Here is a 19,000-nt window from a genome sequence, read left to right as displayed (position 1 = left end):
AGTAGGGAGAGCTGAAGATTATATATAACAATGGCAAAATTGTGTAGTATTTCCTGGATAAAGACAGAAGAATCACTTTAACAGTCATCAAACGGATATTTGGCTCAAGATGTTATCCACCATGTGCCAATTCAGTTAATACGTTTATCAGGTCTTCATAGAGGAACAAAGACAGATTTAACAGCAAAAGTTAGAAATGGAGGAGCAGCAGAGGCACAGATGGGATGGGGTTGTTGAAAATCCCTTTTGATCATTGGCACTAGGGATGAACATGCAGGATTCCTCGGATTCCTCATCTTTTTCTTGTAAGGGATAATAGTTTAAAATGAAGAAAGGGATCACAAATACATTATCACATCCCAAGACCAGCACCATGGGAGAAGGATGAAAAGAAAATGGCCCAATCCAATTTACAGCTTCTGTTTTCTCTGTTGCAAGTAATGACAAATCACCTACAGTTCTGAAAGCAGAAAACCTGAAAGCACCCCATCTGCAAAAGCAAAACAAAATAAATAATAAACAGAAAGTACTGTGGCATAATCTATAAAGTATCCAGACAAGATGAGAACCTGTCACTTGCATATTAAAACCCCCTGGGACTGGATCAACCCTAGAAATGGTAGGGAAACTACGCCTTAGTTTCACACACTTCATACAGAGAGAGATTGACATCGTGATCAGAAGTTGTGCCAGTGCTCCTCTGCCCATTTATTTTCTTCTTCACCTTGCTCTTTCCTCTGTAGAAGCTCAATATGTGCGCTGATATAGCTGCACAGCTAAATCAGATGTGGAAACTGAGGACAAAGAGGATTTTCTCTGTTGCTGTACTTGTTTGCTTGCTTGGCCTTTATTTTTTTGTATTTCCCCTGAAGTGATTTTAACCTGGGTCCATCTTCCAGCTGGGTTCTCCCTATGGTCACAAAAACTCTTGTGCTGCATCTGGGGGCAAGGCCTCTTCCTTCAGTGGCACTGATAGATAATGTCATATTAAAGTGTCCCTAAAACCCTGGCCTTGAAAAGTCTTGCCTGAGGACAAGTTCCTAACACAGGAGCTCTTCGCATGAGCATAACCCTGTGCAATGCAATGACACCCCTCCACCAGCCTAGCGCTCAGAAATAACTGATGCGTACTAGAGGCAGAACCAAGGCAGGCTGCAGGTGAAAGCATGTGGCCTGTCCTTCCCTGCTGTGGAGTTTCACCCTCTAGGTGTGCATTAAGAATCACATTCCAGCATCTTGTTCACTCATAATGTATCCCAAAAATCTAGAGTTTATTCCCCGAATATTTTCAAATACAGCTCTAATAGAGAAATTACAAGTGTGAGTAATTAAGTAATGCCCTCTCTTCTATAAGTATTTCATGTTGAAACAAAGATATTTCACTAAACAGGAAGAATGCATTGAAAATACACTTTAATAGATGTTTATTGGTGTCCTGCACTTTCAGTGTAGGAGGTTGGAGATGCAATTAAAAAAAAAAAATTCAAAATTTATTGATTCCATTTTGCTTAAATCACTCTAAACAACCAGTGCTTTAGAGTTCAGAGAATTAACGTTTACTGTCCATTACAAGCAAAATTTTAATATCACCTTTTCTGAGAGCGCTTAAAACTCCTTTTTTAAATTCTTCAGATACATTCCTTGAAGTAAACAATACATTTCAATCTGTGTCACAATCAACATTTATAAGGCCTTCTTAACCATTTTATGCCACCTCCACTATTACTTCATTGCAAAACACAATCTTATTTCGTACTATAAATATTCATCCATGCACAAAACACAGGGGCCAGAAGTTACACATTAATATCTCATGTAGGCTTCCAAGACTTCTTTTACCCCCTGCAGGTTTATGGTACACTTAAAAAGATATCTTTAGACTTGGTCTACTTGGTCTTAAAATACAAATATACAATATCCATAAGCATAAAAAAGTAAAGCTAGATTGCCTTACCATTTGTTATGAACTGCTAAAATCTTATACATGTACAATATAGCATCATGCGGATTAATATACATATTAGTTAAATACAGCAACCAATAATGGAGATGTGGCTAAGCTTTTTTGTTTCGTTTTCAAAAAGAAAATGTTCATGTACAAGTAAAAATACTTTTAATTTAAACTCATATGGAACACCTGAACCACATAGACATATGTAAACCCTGCTGAGATATTCAGGTCAAACTGGGGCATAATCTGCTGATTCACTTAAAAGGGAACACAGCTCCTCACAGGTGATTCCCAAGGTGTGCTGCTCCCAAGAGAATGCAAACTTACCAGCATTCACATTTTCAGGTCTAGAACACTAGTTTTTGCATCTTACATCTCAGTTTATACTTTCTGCATCTACCCTTCATCCTCCATCAGGAACTATTCGGTACCTTGACATTGTAATAGATTTTTCTAAATAAGTACAAAGTGTAGATAGTGAAACAAATAAGCACATATATACAGTCTTTGAAAGGCATTTTTTGTGACCATTTTAGCCGTGTTTATAGAAAACATTTAAGACAGTCACATTCTGCTGATACCACTGTATTGCAAACTGTCAAGCCACATTTCTTATATTAAACTTGTACTGTACTGTGTATTGTACAACAGAAAATGATCATTCTTAAGGTGTGACACAATGAAAAAAAATATAAATCACTAGACTGAGTAAGATAACCAGCGCAGGGCTTCATTTTCCTGAGGTTTGTAAGAATCTTTTAAACAAAAATCACAGTGACCAGGCTAAACTGCAAACATACTGTTCAGTTTTACATATACAGTTTATACATAAGTTCTGTGCATGGTCGACTCAACTGTGTATGTTCACACTGATGTTTCCTTTAAATGACTCGCCACTGCATAATACTTGTATCTTTTCCGCCTGTGGAGATGAGATGGGTGTCTTCACAGAGAAAATCTACATTAGTTACATGACTACTATGTCCACCGTACACATGGCTTGGAGCCTAGAAAACACCACAGTAGTGAGAATATAAGCTGTCATAAAATCATATTGTTGTAACATTCATACAACAGTGAAACCAAGGCATCACATCATTCCCTTAAAGTATTTTGATATTAAGTTAAACTTTAAATTTAATTGTAGTTTCAATTAACCCTAAGTAAATTCCTCAGGCATAAACATATTCGCATTCTTTTGTTTGAGGAGGGGGCTTGTATATTTGTTTGTTGGTTGGGGTTTTTGTTGCCCATAGGAAAACAACACTTAATGCAATTTTGCAAATTATAAGAGTAAATTTTTTGGAAACACCTTACCCTAAATTGTGAACATGGATATGAGAAGAGATGTACTTTGCCAAAATCATCCCCTGTTGATAGCAGTTTTCTCCCATGCGATCGACAGACAGCATTGATATCTGTTCCATCTGAACCTTCAGGCCATACACCTGAAACACAGAGGGACTAATTAAAGGTTTTCATAAAGGAAATTGAAGTGACAGCTTAAGTCTTTATTAAAATATTAATAAAGGATTACTTGTTTAAAAAAAAAAAAGAGAGAAGATAAAACAATAACTATAACTGCTGCTGAGCCACTATGTGTACTTCCATACCAGCAAAGACCAGATACTAATAGGAAATCAAGCACATAAACAAATACTGTATTTCCCCTAGTCAAAGTGCTTTTTACTCCAAAAAAGGAAGAATTCTGCTGAATTATGACCATGTGTCTGAAGCTAAAAGAATTTTCATGTGTTTATGTAGAAAAATAAGTTACTGCTTTTATTTTCCCTTCTGCTTATGTATAAGCTAACATACTTTATACTACTGTAGTCTGAAAAACTACCTATATATGATTCAACACACTTTTCATATTACTAAAGCTTAAAATCTATGAAACAAGAATTTAGAGAGTTTAAAATGTTTTTAATAATTAAGAGATCCCTCAAAAAGAAACTGAACCTACTATAAATTTTTAGAGTGCTTTTGTTTTGCTGAAATTCTCATACTTCCTCAAATACTCTATTTGCTGTTCTTGCACCAAGTGGTGTTCTAAAATTAAACTGTAAGCTCATCAATGCAAGGACCCTATCTATGTGCCACATCTTTAAAGCCTCTGAATACCTGCCTGTAATAAACTGGAATTGTAATAAAATCCAACCAGTTACTGCAGTTTAATTTTATGTATGCAGTACTGCGGTGGTTTGCTTTTTTAAAATCATTTTTGTAATTCAGATTTTACCTAATCCCTACTCAACATAATTGACACCTAACTTTCAGAGACAACTGACATAATCAATTAGAGTGTGTGTTCTCCCATTATGGTTTGGCATTACAATTTTCAATAACGGTCCGTATGTCACATATCCTCTGCAGTGTCCCCCTGAAGTCCCACCACTTGAGGGCATGTTCTTTGTTGTTATTACAGGTCAGGGTGGCCGAGTTGCTACTCCTGCTTGCCCTCCCATCTCCTAGAAGGATGCCTAAGCCTGTGGGCAGGGCAGGCACACTCCAGCTTCTCCTTCTTTGGGCCAGTCGTAACACCAAAGCAGGCGTCTGCCCTGCACCGTGGAAAGAGCTTGCCTTCAACCCACATGGGATTCTGCCCAAATACAGTCTTTGTATCACTGCACTGATCATTGTATTCAAAGGCACTGAGGAAGTGATTCCATGCCTTTATAAGGAATTACAATTTGGAGTAAATAAAATGAAATGCAAAGTACTGATTTGCGGACTGCCCGTAACTCTCCTAATATGTGTGGAATCACCTCTTTGCTAGATCAGGGACAGTAGAAATGAGGCTTAGAGGAAGGTGCAAAGAAGAAACATGGTAATTGTTACTTGCAGAGTTATGAACACATAGAACGAAGAGACAGAGAAAAACTGTTTTAAATAACTGCTTTGACAAAATGGAAGCTGTATGAACATCAGATGCTAGCTGAAAAGAGGCAGGAGTCTTCTCAACAAGTCACTGTGACAAGCTGGAGATAAAGGAAATGGTTTAAGAAGTAAGACTGCCATTTTGAAATGGGGAAGGGATACAAAATTTATTCTAGTGCCTCACAGCCAGTTTTTTTTAATATGTAAAGTGAATCCCCTTTTCTGAAAAATTACTCAATTTTTTCTTCATTCTCTGCAGACACAGAAAGAAAACCATTTCCTTTCTTACATTTGAAGACTGATGCTATGCTTTTCTTCTCCTCCTCATCACCAAGATGCATTAATTACATCTTTTCTCCCAGAACAGTATTAAATGGATAATTATTCAGCACATTATCTGTTGGTCCAATGTGTAAAAACCAGAAGCAGCTATTCCAGCTGTGACTGGAGCAGATACTGATAAATGGATGATTACTTCACATTTTGCATGGTATCTTTTTCATTACACATCCCAGTAATGCATTTGCCTCTCCTACAACAGCATAATGCTGTTGACTCTGTTCAGTTTGCAAAAGTAATCTGATCTTTCTGTGGAGATCTCCTCTCTCACCTTCTCTCCTCCCTTCTGTATTTGTGCAACTGGGTTCTGCTGTTCAAGTAAATAACCTCCTATTTGCCCCTGTTGAATTGCCTCTTTTTTTCATACCAATCATCTATTTCTCAAGACAATTTGCTAATCCTGCAGCTTCACAACACCTACAAATTATATACATTGTAATTATATACATGCCAGTAATAAATATATTCAAACAAATATAATATGAATTGTATATTCTTCTAGTCGGTTTTGAATGCAACCAGTCTGAGCTCTGCTCTGCTTGCAGTATTGTATGGCTTTCCACAGCATCTTACATTTCTTCTGTTCCTGTCCCTCACCTTCAAATATCCATTTTTCCAAAACGGGGCATGTGATATGAACCGATGCCTTACTTGCATATCCAGCAGCACACGGTTCTTGCAAAGGCATACAGTTCAGTAAGTGTCTTAACGTCTTTAATCCTTCACAATTACATGTGTTTGTATCACTAAAATATCCTCCCTTGAATACACTTTTTTATATGCTGTTGATTTTCAGTTGAATTGTCTCTATAAACATTTCCAGGCTGACTAATCAGTTCGCATGCTTGAAGAAAGGTGTCCAACAGATCAATATTCTTTCCCCTCTACATTGGTTATGTTGATCTCCTAGTGCTATGCATATTAGTTGTGATTTTTAGGTGGTTCTGCTAGAGTGACAAAACACCCCTAGTTTCAGTCAGCCAGCAGCTACTGAAAAATCAACATAATAGAAGCCTCATATCCTTGATGATGTGATTACTTCTGTAAAAAAGTGGGGCAATACTGACAAGCATTTGAAGTGGTCATACTAGCTGCTCTGAGGCCACAAAGTACTGAATAGTAGACTGATTTCCAAAATTACTGGACTGGTTTCCAATTTATAATTTATAAGCTTCTTCAATTTATTATTCTACTCACTAACTCTGCACTTTATCCTCTCCACATGAGCTCTGAAGGTAAATATATGATTCCATAGGTACTGCATTCATTCTTCTCCCTTTTTCCAGTACTCAGACTGTTCTCTGCAAAATAAGTACTAATAGTCTTGAAATTATGCTAGCCAGTTGTTTTGACAGAGAGAACAAGGTTCCTCACACTCAGATGAAATTTTCCAATGTATTCCTTCCCTACTGAAAGCAGAGGTCTTATCCTTTCATTACTGGCACTAACTGGGTTAGCATCAGATTGCAGTAAGTCTTCAAATAAAGACATTAAAAAAAGAGAGAGAAGTGTTAGGTTTTTTAACACTTCAGTCTTAGCAGTGTCTACTCTCTGTCCTCTCTGCATAACAGACCAATACTGTCACTGGCCCTTCTGTTATTTCTGTGCTTGATGCGTATGCATTTATGTTTTAGCTTTGATTATGTGTCTCCTTGGTCCTCCCAAGAGATTCTACTTTCTGCATTCCTCTTCCTTTTAAGAAAAGGCAACAGCAGTTTAACCAAATTTGTGTCTTGCTGTCACTCCTATCTTTCCTCTGGGCTAGTAGTTTGTGCACTTCATACCATCTAAGGAACTACCATATCTCGCCTTTCCTCCAGCTTCAGATCTTCCCTAACAGGGCTTTCATTTCTGCAGTTTGCCTCCCTCAAGTCCATTATTTTCATTTAGTTGTTCTTTTTGCTTCCTGTACTAAGGATCACACCTCCCTGTTTCCACAGTCATTCCTACATATGATGCATTCACTTTCTCAGCATATTCTTTCCAACTCCCCGGAATCAAATCTGGAAGAAACTCCCCTTGAAGTGCTTATCTATTTCCTGTATCAGAAGAATTTTGAGAACTTGCTGGTTAGTCACTATAGTGCAATTTTTTTTCCCAGAAGAGACTGGAATAGTTAAAATCTCACATCCTTCGCAATTCTTTTTGGCTGATACTGCTAGCTATTAAAAAGATCTCTCTTCATTTGATTGTTCTGGAAGGATGGACAACAGTATAACCCTGCCACCATTTCATCTATAATTATTATGCATTATCCTTGCAACTTCCCAGTCTGAACCTAAGCGTATAGCTATGAATCCTCAGTATATATGGTATTATATTTTCTTCTTGTACATTGCATATCCTTTCTAAGTTATATCCTATTACTTTAAAATTCCCTTCTTTTGATGAACATCCTCACAATCTCTATGGAATTACTAAAATAGTAACTATGATAAGTATGAAAACTTAGCAGTTACTTTTACTTACTACCCTTGTTGCTTTAGCTTACAATAAACCAGTTCATCATGGAGGACTGAAAGTGTAACAATGTATATGCAGTATCCCCAAGTTCCCCATTGGCCCAGGAGATCATTTTGTTCGACAGTCTGGCTCCAAAAGTTGATCTATAGCAAGAGGAAAAAACCCCTTTCAGGTATGACACTCCTCTCCTGTGACTCTCTATGCACCAAAAGCAGCCCCATATTCTACCACCACTACATTTTGCATGAATCCAAATTGTAAAGCGAGGAATATTCACTCAAAGTAGTGTGTCAGAACATCTGAACCTGTAATGCTAAATGCAAAGACTTTGTAGCTCTGTAACTGTGTCTCACATATACTCAAACCCCAGGAATATCTTAACATTTCTACTATAAGGGCCTTCATCCCTCATATGAGGAGCACACTATGTCAACATGCAGCCAAGTCTTCTGGGATTTCCTCCTGTTACTAAATCTCCATGTTGTAGTGATACCCAAGCACTGCTTGTCAGTTAAATTATATAAAATTTGAATGTGACTTCCCAGCATATTGATATTGCCATCCCATCTTTAGGTGCTTAAAACGTCCTTTCTGGCTGCCTGTAAAAACATTACTGCATCTATTTTAGTTGAAACATGGGTGAGAATTTTCCATGTTTACTGCTTGTACAAAACCACACTCTCCTCTGAACTCTACCACTGCTTCCTATTTTATCTTGAGGCCTTAAGAACGGCAGCTTCTCATACTCAGATTTTGTAATGATCTGTCTGCTCTGTGTGCATAGCATAATGATGCTTTGTGCTCTGCACATGAAGTCCCATGGAAAAAAAATTGTCCTGATTTTGTTAGGTTTTTCTTGTTTCTTCTTGCATTCCTTTCACCTAAATGCTATACAGTGTATCAAAACACATTGCAAGTACTTCATAAAGGAGTCTTGTCAGCCATTTTGTGTTTGCACAGTACCTACTGCAAGCGAAACTGGCTCTGGCAAGGGGATTTGGTGCAGCAGCTGCCTAAGTAATTCCATAGAACTGGTACTTTGAATAAAAATTATGAGAAGTAACTAGTGTGACAGAAAGGGCAGTGTGTGATTTCTTCCTTGTCTCCTACTTTTGTTGTAATTTAATATTTGTACTTGAAGCTAGCAACAATATTAAATCAGAGTCTTTCTGGATTGAAATAAGAGGACAGATTGTAATAAAAATGGCGTAACAGAAGTTCTGCATTTTTTCCTGAAATATGAATAGTTATGTTTCATAAGAAAGAGTTGGCAATCCAAGGGTTTGTTAATAACAAGAATGGTAAGAGCCTGCAATATACTTACCAAAAACATGGAATCCTAAAGTGCAGGTGTAAGTGGCCCATTCTATATCTCTAGTTGTTTCAACACTCACGACTTGTTTACAAGCAGAGGGGATCCCTACAAAAGAAAAAAACCCGAACAACCAGGTGATAACATCTTGAATTCTCAAATTATATAGATTTTTGATTGCACCAGATGAATTAAAACCTATGGTCTATCTTGGCAGTTATATGGTCTCCTTTAAATTTTAAATCTGCATTAGACTGCCCTAACTTTGCACAAAAGGACTAAATATAATTCTTACTCACAGTATAAGATTTCATAGTCTCCTGAATTAGACACAAGATATTGTGAATTAACAGACCAATCCAGATGAGTAATGAAGCTGGAATGACCCTACAAAGAGAAAAATACTGTATTAACTTCACTAACACTGTCTCTAAATATGACAGTATTAACACCGTGCTACAAAACATGCTTAAGTTACTAATATTGAACTAGGAGAAAAAGGTTAATTACCGAACATTTGCCAATTCTTGTGTACTTTCTTCCATTTTCACTTACGCCATATATATAAATACAGTTGTCATGGGAACCGATTGCCAAGAAGTTTCCATCTATAAACAACAAAAGTGAACTGTAATTATTTCTGTAAGAAAGAACTTAGGAGAAGTTACTGTGTCACGGGCAAGAGGAATTGCTCTATTTTTTCTTTTTCAGATGGATATCGATGCACATTTGAAGTTTACAAAACAGCAAGTTTATGCAGCAAACATTACTCTTGTAACCACATGACCACAGTCCATTTAGGACTAACCTGATTGCAATAACCTGTGCAGTTAAGTTATATGTGTTTGTTTTCTTTTCAGTGAAACCATATTGAACATGTGTGGGAGTGAGGGAAGGAAAAGAAAATAGAGCTTAAGACACCATCCATTCAGTGTTGCCAGTGTTTCATGGTGTATTTATTTTCAGCTTCAGTATGACAAGTGGGAAATTATTTTAAAACAAACCAAACCCAAATTTAATTAAAAAAAAAAAAAAAAAATCACTTCTTTTTTTGTCCAGTAAATAAATGCTCTCAAACCTGGTGAGTAACGCATTACAGACAGCTGTTCATTTCCATCTGTGTGTACAGTGACCAAGTCTTTTGTTTCTGTGTCAAATACAAACCACCTGTTGTAAATACAGAAAGAGGCCAATAAATCATTCCATAAGGCATTTAAATCTACTGTAATCTTGACCAAATTCTGTCAAAATAGCATAAGTTTTACACCAAAAAAGAAAAACAGCAACTGCTACTTTGGTTTGTTTTTACTTTAAGACAAAGATAGTTTCTTTCCCATGTTTTTTAATCAGAAAAATAATCAGACACTGACCTTGATATAAATCATCAAATTTTGGTCTGTTTTACTATGTCATGCATTAGAATAAAGTAAGCATTACATATAATGACCTCCTTTAATGCCCTTCCTCTATGCTATGCTGATGTTTAAACTGATGCCTACATTAAATCCTAGGGCAAAGGAAAACACAAGCAAGAATCAGGACCATTCTCTTTGGTTGAAAGACTAGCTTTTTTTCTTAATTTATTTTTAAGTTAATTGATTTATTAACTTTTTAACTAATTTAATTACTTTTAAAGAACTAAAATTTAATTTGTGAAAATGTATAGATAGGATAAAGATAAAATTTGCATTCAATACTTGCATCAAATTACTAAAGACAAAGTAAAGATTCCTTTCAAATCTTCTCCTTTTGATTTACTTTGCCCAGTAACTAAAGTAAATCCTTTATTTAGGATTGATATACAGCCCGAAACAATCTTGGCTCTTAACCTCTAAGCATCCTATACGTTCTCAGTTAAGTGGAACTGTTTTCTATACTAACAGCAAAGTCTGCCCTCAAGTGACATTAAAGGGAAGGACGAAGTTATGGCAAAGGCACTCCCTCCTGTGACAGACCTCCAAGGTTATACCCAGGGCCGCCATTGACCCACTACATGACTAAGGGCTCAATCTGCCCTGAAAAATGAAGATACCATCTTTCATCTTGGTTTTGTCTGTTTTTGCCTTACGCTCTTCAGACAGAACAAGTCTCTTAATATGCATTTTTACACTGTGTCTAGCACAGTGGAACATTTGTCAAATTTTTGTTACAGCCTCTTGTTGTCACTGCATTAGAGATAATAAACCACTCACTACATTTTCCAATGAGCAACTTCTTTTATATGCGATTTCCTCTACACTGCCCTACAGGACTCTGAGATCTCTAAATGTATTTGCAAAGTTAACCCATTATCTCAAATTCCTTCTTCAGTCTCTCCTTTGCCATGATGGACACAAAGATTTAACATGTAGGTCACTTATGGTGACAGCACCTCACATGTATCACTGATAACCTAGACATCTCGCCATGTTCAAATCCACCTCCTCCCACTAATGTTAGATTGCTGCTCTCCCAGGGCAGCTCTCAGCAAACACAGGTACTGGTCTAAAGCTAGGGTTTCTAGGCACTAAGGCAACAGAAATTTCACTTTGAAGTTCAGCAGAAATCAATAGAGAATGAATACATGTCATGCATACATCTGCAAAACAAGATCATGAACTTGTAGGTGATCTGGAAGTATTGTGTTTGTTGGTGCCTCAGGTGTAGCTCTGCACATCTTACCTTCCAGTCAGCGTCCCTACTGCAACAACAGATGCTGAGGGGTGAAAACCTGAAGACTGTGCTGGATCCTAAAAAGTTTCAGAAGGAAGCACACTTTTTTTACCAGTCCAAGTTAGAACAGAAACACAGTTCAATTATCTGTCTCAGGAGCAGAGTAAGTCCGTCTTGTTTTGCTTGGGGTTTACTGTTTTGTTTTGGGGTTGGTGTTTTTCCCTCTTAAATACAATCTTGAGACAAAAAAGCTTTTTTAACTGATTGAAATATTACCTAATAGATTCCCATCCCCCTCCATACAAGCCCATTGTTTTTTTTTCTTCACTATCTAAAAATAACTTGGCAAGCGATTTCATAACAATAACATTGGCAAAGGCAGCTTCTCAACAAATCACAAACAAGTAAGAGATAAAAATAACTTCTTAAATTAGAGCTGAACTAAGAATTAAGTACCAAAGCTGCAGTTTACCTACTGTCTAAAGGACAAGCAAGTATTCAACAAAGGTATGTACCACTTTGTGTGGAGCGGTAAGGTCTAGCTTCTATGCACACTGACACCTTTTTCAGTGTCTGCCAGTTGCAGCTTAGTGGGAGATTTAGGACATAAACTGGGTTTCTTATTTTGATATGCTATTTTAAAACATTTTACTTTGTATAGTGTATTATTATGGGACATTTTAAAACATTTTACTATGTGCAGTGTATTATTATGGAGACAGAATTGCAGTATTATTATGGAGGTAGAATTGCAGTGTTTTTCTTACAATTTAAACACATGCCTAAAAACCAGGTAAGCATTTTCTTTCTAATACTTGTTCAGTTATAAAGAATGAGCTCCAGAGCCCTTCATGTTATTGCAGAAAGTCCCAAAATAAATAGCTTCCCCCATTCCCTTTCTGATGCATTTTAGTTATTTTTGGCAGGAAAAAAAAACTGAAAAAATCCAGCAGTATATCTCACAGAAATGCTTACCTCCTGGATTTTCTATATCCTAAACCAGTATCACATTGTAGCCATTTTAGTAAGTTTGTTCACATTTCTACCAATTTGTAATTACTAGCCCTAAAGGCTAGGTATAAGGGATATGCTGATTATTTTTAACCAAGTGACTAATTTCAGAGATGTTACTAACACTCAAGAAATTTCAGAGAATTGCTGAGATGCAGGATTTCTGTATGCATGTTCTAATCCATTTCAGTATTCCAGACAGGAAAATTTGCTAATTTTTTAAAAGTATAATTTCATAGTGAATGCTGAAATATTCTCCTGAAAAAACTGGAGAGTCAAACAGTGCATGTAACCTGAGCAGTAAATTGCACTCATAACCACATTAAAAAGATTTTACATAGATCTCCATGACAAAAATAGGTTAACATGAAATTATTCACTTACTTCAGATAATGAATCACTGATCTATGAAACAGTCTCATACATTTCAAGTGGTTAATAAGGAGATTATTGTCAATAGAAATCTTGCCTTAATGAAGCAGAGTGTACTTGGAGGGAAAAAGAAATAAATCTAAGCCTAGCTTAACAGCCCTACTGCTGTTGCCATCAAACTTTTCAAAAGAATCCAGGTAAATAAAGCAGTTCCTTAAATATTTCAATAACAGCAGTTTCTTAGAGAATGCCTTACATTTGGAAAACAGCAGCTAAGTATTAATTGAAGCCCACTGTAAGTCATAATAAGCTAAATTCCAGCTCTGTTTTTCAGAGGACATAAAGGATAATACAATGGAAATTATATCCTTTTTTTGGGTTGATGATTACTTAAGTATTTTTATTTCTAAGATAACAGCTTATCCGATTAATAGATTTGTTCCTGTTCCCCATATTGTACTTATCTCCACTAATGATGTTTCACTATCAAACCAAACTTCTAAATGCTCTTTTCTTTAAACTGCAAACAAGTGCTAAATTTTGCACTTCTCTTCATGACTATAGGCCCTCATCAGTAAATTGTTCTGTAATGAGAAATATATCAGAAGTACTAGTTTCTTGTTCTCCCAGTGGTTTTGAGCATGAACGTAAGTATACAAAACCACATTTAAGCTGAGCAAAGGATCACAGTAGTACCTGAAATTGAGTCAAACGACAGTGGTTTTTTTTTGACAAAAAAAGAAACTTATTAGGAAAGCATAAAAGGTGGTACCAATGGTTTTACTCTCCACTTCAGGTATTTATAAACAAAGCTTGCACAAAACCAGTTCTGCACTATTTCTAAATAATCAAATGAAGTCTCCACAATAAAACCCTATGCTGAAGACCAGAAAGGTCTATGTAAAAGTTTTCAGTTATATCTTTGTTTGAGCCACTCTGAATTTCATGTGAAGGATATCTGCAATCTAGTGTGTTCATATTCCTTACTGTACAATACAATGCACTGTTACTGTTGTATTTCAGAACAAAAAAGGCATGGGGTTATCTTTTCTTAGAGAGTTTACCAAGACAGGTCCAGGAAAATTTGGTTTGTAACTGCTCACTGGTTTCTAAAAATATGTTTTATTATTGAAGTTCATAACCTAAGTGTGCTGCTATCTATTTGATCTTGCATTTGACATCCTGGTAGTAGTTCAAGAGATTTGCAAGCACATTAAGATTTTGGTGCATCTCAAGGTTTGACCATTCCCTTGAAGCCCAACTACAGTATTCTTAAAGAATGAAGGGGAGAGAGCCCAAATCATATTAACATATTTTAAGCCCTAAAATTATTAGAAGGTAGGAAAACGCAGTTATCTGCCTGATTCTCAGGCCAAACCCTTACTATTATTGGTTTCCTTTTTTTTTTTTGAAGAATGAAAGAACTACTTTTATTTTCCTTTCTATTAAGTTCTTATGCTACAGGCCAATCTGTCTTTATAACCAAGGCACTGAACTATGGAAACACAGCTCCATCTGTGGGGCACCAGAACTGTTGATCTGGTCTCTCCAATTGATTTAGAACTCAACAAAAATATGTACCTTAGAACATATGACCTTGGTTAGACAGAATAAATTCAGTTTTCCACATTCACCAAGCAAGGATGATTTACCAAGTCCATATCTCTGGAGTGGGATACTATGAAAGACTGTTTGGCAAACGCTCTTCTGTTAAGACTGCTTCAACCTGATGCAGGAGCATACACTTCTTGCAGATGTATTGTATTTAGAAAGTCTTATCAACATGAGTTTTAAGGCCCCAAAACCGCACTTCTGTATAATACAGGACATGGATCCATATAACCTAGGGTTATAATTCTTGGTTTTAAGAGTTTTACATCCATTTTCAGAAAGACATTTTATTACTCTCTTTTTTTTCCCCTCAATACTTGAAGACATTTTTAATCAATTATCTTTTGAAAACCTAAATTACTTGAGAAGTTCTATAAAAGCAGAGTTGTGTTTAATAAATTTGTACCTCTATAATCTTGTTCCAGATAGGATGATGAGTGGTTGCATCCCAGAGTGTAATGTGTTTGTCATGTCCACAAGTGAAGAACTGAGGTTTAGAGGAATGGACTGCAAGTCCCCAGAGCTCATCAGTGTGACCCTACACAAGCAGAAATAATTCTTGACAAGAAGCACGGCACCATCATAACTAAACATGTTTAAACAGGATTAAAATTACTAAACCATATATTAAAGCATTAGAAAAATATGTTGGCTTAGATAGATGCATGTTTATAATATTATTGCCAAAATTACTGCAATAATGAATCAAACAGATGCATGGCTATGAAACTTAACTTTAAGCAATTTACTGCTATTACACACTTTGAAAGGTTCTTGTAAGGCAACAGCTTACCTGGGTAATGGGGAAAAAATCTCCTGATAGTGTGCCCTGCAGGACAAAGTTTCTGGTGGTTCCTATTAATACAACGTCCCCTTTTCCCTCTGCTACAGTTCTTACTGGACCAAACTGCTCTGGAATCTGTGGTCATAACAGACAAACAGATAAATCAGACAATTTGTCAAGTGTTCCTATTTTTAAAGATATGTGGCCTCACAAATGCATTTTAATAAATGCTGCATAGAGAAGAAATTAATGAACATATATGCCTGACTTTCAAAAGTTTGTAGCCACTTGCATCAGCTCAATAATGATCTTTATAACACTACAAGAAAAGACATCCTTATCAACACTGTACAGTTAAACTAAGTATTTCAACAAACAGAAGAAGTTCCTCCATGCTGTGTTGACTCGATCATACTTGAATTGCAGCTGTGACATTTCTACATTTCTATTCAGAGCTAGTGTCAGGCTTTGTATCACTAGTACTTTCCTGCAATTAATGTTTCTTTAATCGCAGCCTATGTTCTGAAAGAGTCAATGCCAATCTCAAATATAAAATTCTACATCCTCCCTTGAACTTAAAATAACGAGGAATACCACTGTATGAACAAAAAAAGAAGAAGAAGGATGCCATGGTTAGAAACAGCACAAGCAGCTTATACTTTGTGCTATGTGAAAAACTAAATTACCAAAACAGACATGTCATTCCAGTTGCACATATATTTGCAACATTTAATACTATATAGTAGAGTTGAAACCCTTCCTCAGAATTTTACGCTGATCTTTCTGTTATGTTCAGTATGCACAAACAAATTCTGCTTTAGTCTTTTAAGTTCCTACATAACAATGTAATTAATTTTTGGAATTTCTTTTTTAAATAAAACCCAACACTAACCAAGAAATTACTGAAAAGATGTAAGTACTAAAACCTCAAAAAAATCCTCGTATCATTTTGGAAAAGAGGGAAGCAGTTGTTGAGGCAAAGAAGCGATTCAGTGTTTATGCCACTGAATTGCAGCCAGATCAAGCAGGGCAAAAAATGGCAAACCCCTGAGGAAGCTGGACATTCCCGTGACTGTGATTCTGGATGTTGCAGTTGGCTACATTGTGAAGAAAGCAGACCTGATGTTAGTTGGTGCTGAAGGAGCAGCTGAAAGTGGTGGCATTATCAACAAGATTGGCACTAATCAAATTGCTGTGTGTGCAAAAGCACAGAATAAGTCATTTTATGTGGTAGCTGAAAGATTCAAATTTGTGAGGCTTTTCCCTCTGAACCAGCAGGATGTCCAAGATAAGTTTAAGTACAAAGCAGACACTCTGAAAACAAACCAGAATCTAACAGAGGAGCATCCCTGGACTGACTACACATCACCATCACTCATTACATTACTGTTTACAGACCTCAGTGTATTAACTCCCTCAGCTGTCAGTGATGAAGTGATTAAACTCTATATGTAACAGCATTATCTTCAGCAACTGCCACAGTCGTAAGACCTTGGAAGATGATACAAGTTATATGGACATGGTAAGGAAAGGACATTATAAGGATTCATGTAATTATTTCTTGAGTTTTTAAAGCAAGATGTTACATATGGAAGGATCACTGTTAAGAAAAGTTACTACAGCTTCTAAAGATCTAAAATTTTCTTTTTACACTGTCCCACACGACATCCTTGTCTCTGAATTGGAGAGACATCAATTTAATAGATGGATCACTTGATGGATAAAGAATTGGCTGGGTGGCCACACAAAAAGAGTTCTGGTTAATGACTCAATGTCCAGCTGGAGATCAGTAACGTGTGGTGTCCCTCAGGGAGCAGTGTTGGGACCGGTCTTGTTCAACATCTTCGTCACTGACATGGACAGCGGGATTGAGTGCACCCTCAGAAAGTTTGCTGATGACACCAAGCTGTGTGGTTCAGTTGATATGCTGGAGGGAAGGAATGCCATACAGAGGGACCTTGACACGCTTGTGAGGTGGGCTGATGCCAACCTTATGAAGGTTAACCATGCCAAGCGCAAGGTCCTACACCTGGGTCAGAGCAATCCCAGGCACAGCTACAGGTTGGGCAGAGAAGAGATTCAGAGCAGCCCTGCAGAGAAGGACTTGGGGGTGTTGGTCGATGAGAAAATGAACATGAGCCAGCAGTGCACACTCACAGCCCAGAGAGCCAACCGTATCCTGGGCTGCATCAAAAAGGAGCATGACCAGCAGGTCGAAGGGGGTGATCCTGCCCCTCTACTCTGCTCTTGTGAGACCTCACCTGGAGTACTGTGTGCAGTTCTGGTGTCCTCAACATAAAAAGGACATGGAACTGTTGGAACAAGGCCAGAGGAGGGCCACGAGGATGATCAGGGGACTGGAGCACCTCCCACATGAAGATACGCTGAGAAAGTTGGGGCTGTTTAGCATGGAGAAGGGAAGGCTGCGTGGAGACCTCATAGCAGTCTTCCAGTATCTGAAGGGGGCCTATAGGGATGCTGGGGAGGGACTCTTCATTAGGGACTCTAGTGATAGGACAAGGGGTAATGGGTTAAAACTTAAACAGGGGAAGTTTAGATTGGATATAAGCCTCTTCCACAGGATAAGGACACTCTTGGAGGAGTTAAGAGCTGTGGTGCTGAACACCTTGAGGCTAATTTGTGACAGAAATCAGGGAAAACTCTAATTACACAATGATTGTTCTCATAGTGGCACCAACATCATTAGGTCCAGGCTAAAGCAATCTAACGTATGCTCTCAATTAGTTCCTTGGGATACTTGCACATTATGCAAGGACTACATCACTTGTGTGCTGGATCTCTCCCTTCAGGCCAAAGTAAGTGGTATCTGATCAGTGTTGCTGCTCAACCATTTGTGGCTTAAAAGCTGCAGAATGACATAACCACTGGATTTCTGTTACAATAGTATGGAAAAATTAACAATGCTTCTCAAGTACCGTAATCAACTTTGGAGCGGAAGCAAAACCATTTTGCAGATAATCATTATGCCATAATGCTGTTATTTCTCAACTACTTCAGAATCCATTTTTCAAGCGTACAGTACCTCTATGCAACTACTAGAAGTCTTGTCTTTCCTTAATTTAAAGGAACAACCAATTTGGTGTTCTCACCTTACGTCTATAGTAGCTTTAACACATTACTAACTTCAGATAATTATCACCTTACACAGGTAGCAGGAACTCAGGGATATCTTCAAAAAACAGCTTTGGCAAAGCACTGTGTTTAGATTTTGACAGGTGTATTTTCCACTGCACAACACACATAGAATTCACCTTCTGGGGTCTTGATCTAATGAAATTTATTATACAAGATAAAATACTCAGAGAAAGGACACTGCAGGATCGTCACATGTTTGTTAAAACTTCTTCAAAAAGCTACAGCAAATTACTACAGTAAATTGGAAATGTAATGACATTCACCACTGGTAGGTGAAATATTCCTGTTCATATTCCAGAAACAAGTCTACCCTTTAGTCCTGCAGAACTCACTCAGCTTATAAAAAGCTCATTCATATGCATGGTCACCCAATACCAGTAAGATTTAACTGGCTCAATTTTTAGTTTGTATAAATGTTACGTTTTCCTTAGTTACAATTTTATAACATTTTGCCTGATGGTATTCTTAA

The 19,000-nt window shown here is 37.1% G+C and overlaps 1 protein-coding gene across 11 annotated transcripts in view; it reads right to left on the bottom strand.

Annotated features, from left to right (window-relative positions):
- Positions 1-1,407: 1,407 nt before the first annotated feature.
- The window catches only part of EML1 (EMAP like 1), a 134,426-nt gene continuing 116,833 nt past the window's right edge, over positions 1,408-19,000 (bottom strand). For all 11 annotated transcript variants that reach the window (XM_061463969.1, XM_061463967.1, XM_061463968.1 and 8 more), the window contains 9 exons: positions 15,385-15,510; positions 14,998-15,129; positions 11,607-11,674; positions 10,024-10,112; positions 9,456-9,553; positions 9,245-9,332; positions 8,958-9,053; positions 3,269-3,399; positions 1,408-2,958 (listed from right to left, as the gene is read on the bottom strand). In XM_061463969.1, coding sequence (XP_061319953.1) covers positions 2,833-2,958; positions 3,269-3,399; positions 8,958-9,053; positions 9,245-9,332; positions 9,456-9,553; positions 10,024-10,112; positions 11,607-11,674; positions 14,998-15,129; positions 15,385-15,510 — 954 coding nt within the window. In that variant the 3' untranslated portion in view covers positions 1,408-2,832. The remainder of the gene's footprint in view (positions 2,959-3,268; positions 3,400-8,957; positions 9,054-9,244; positions 9,333-9,455; positions 9,554-10,023; positions 10,113-11,606; positions 11,675-14,997; positions 15,130-15,384; positions 15,511-19,000) is intronic.

Source organism: Pezoporus flaviventris, unplaced genomic scaffold (assembly GCF_033815535.1).
Source record: "Pezoporus flaviventris isolate CSIRO_AGI_PZ_B2104156 unplaced genomic scaffold, CSIRO_AGI_Pfla_v1 ptg000036l, whole genome shotgun sequence".
In the NCBI taxonomy this organism is placed as follows: domain Eukaryota; kingdom Metazoa; phylum Chordata; class Aves; order Psittaciformes; family Psittacidae; genus Pezoporus; species Pezoporus flaviventris.
The sequence above is the reverse complement of the archived record's forward strand: the minus strand, read 5'-3'. Positions and strand labels throughout refer to the sequence as shown.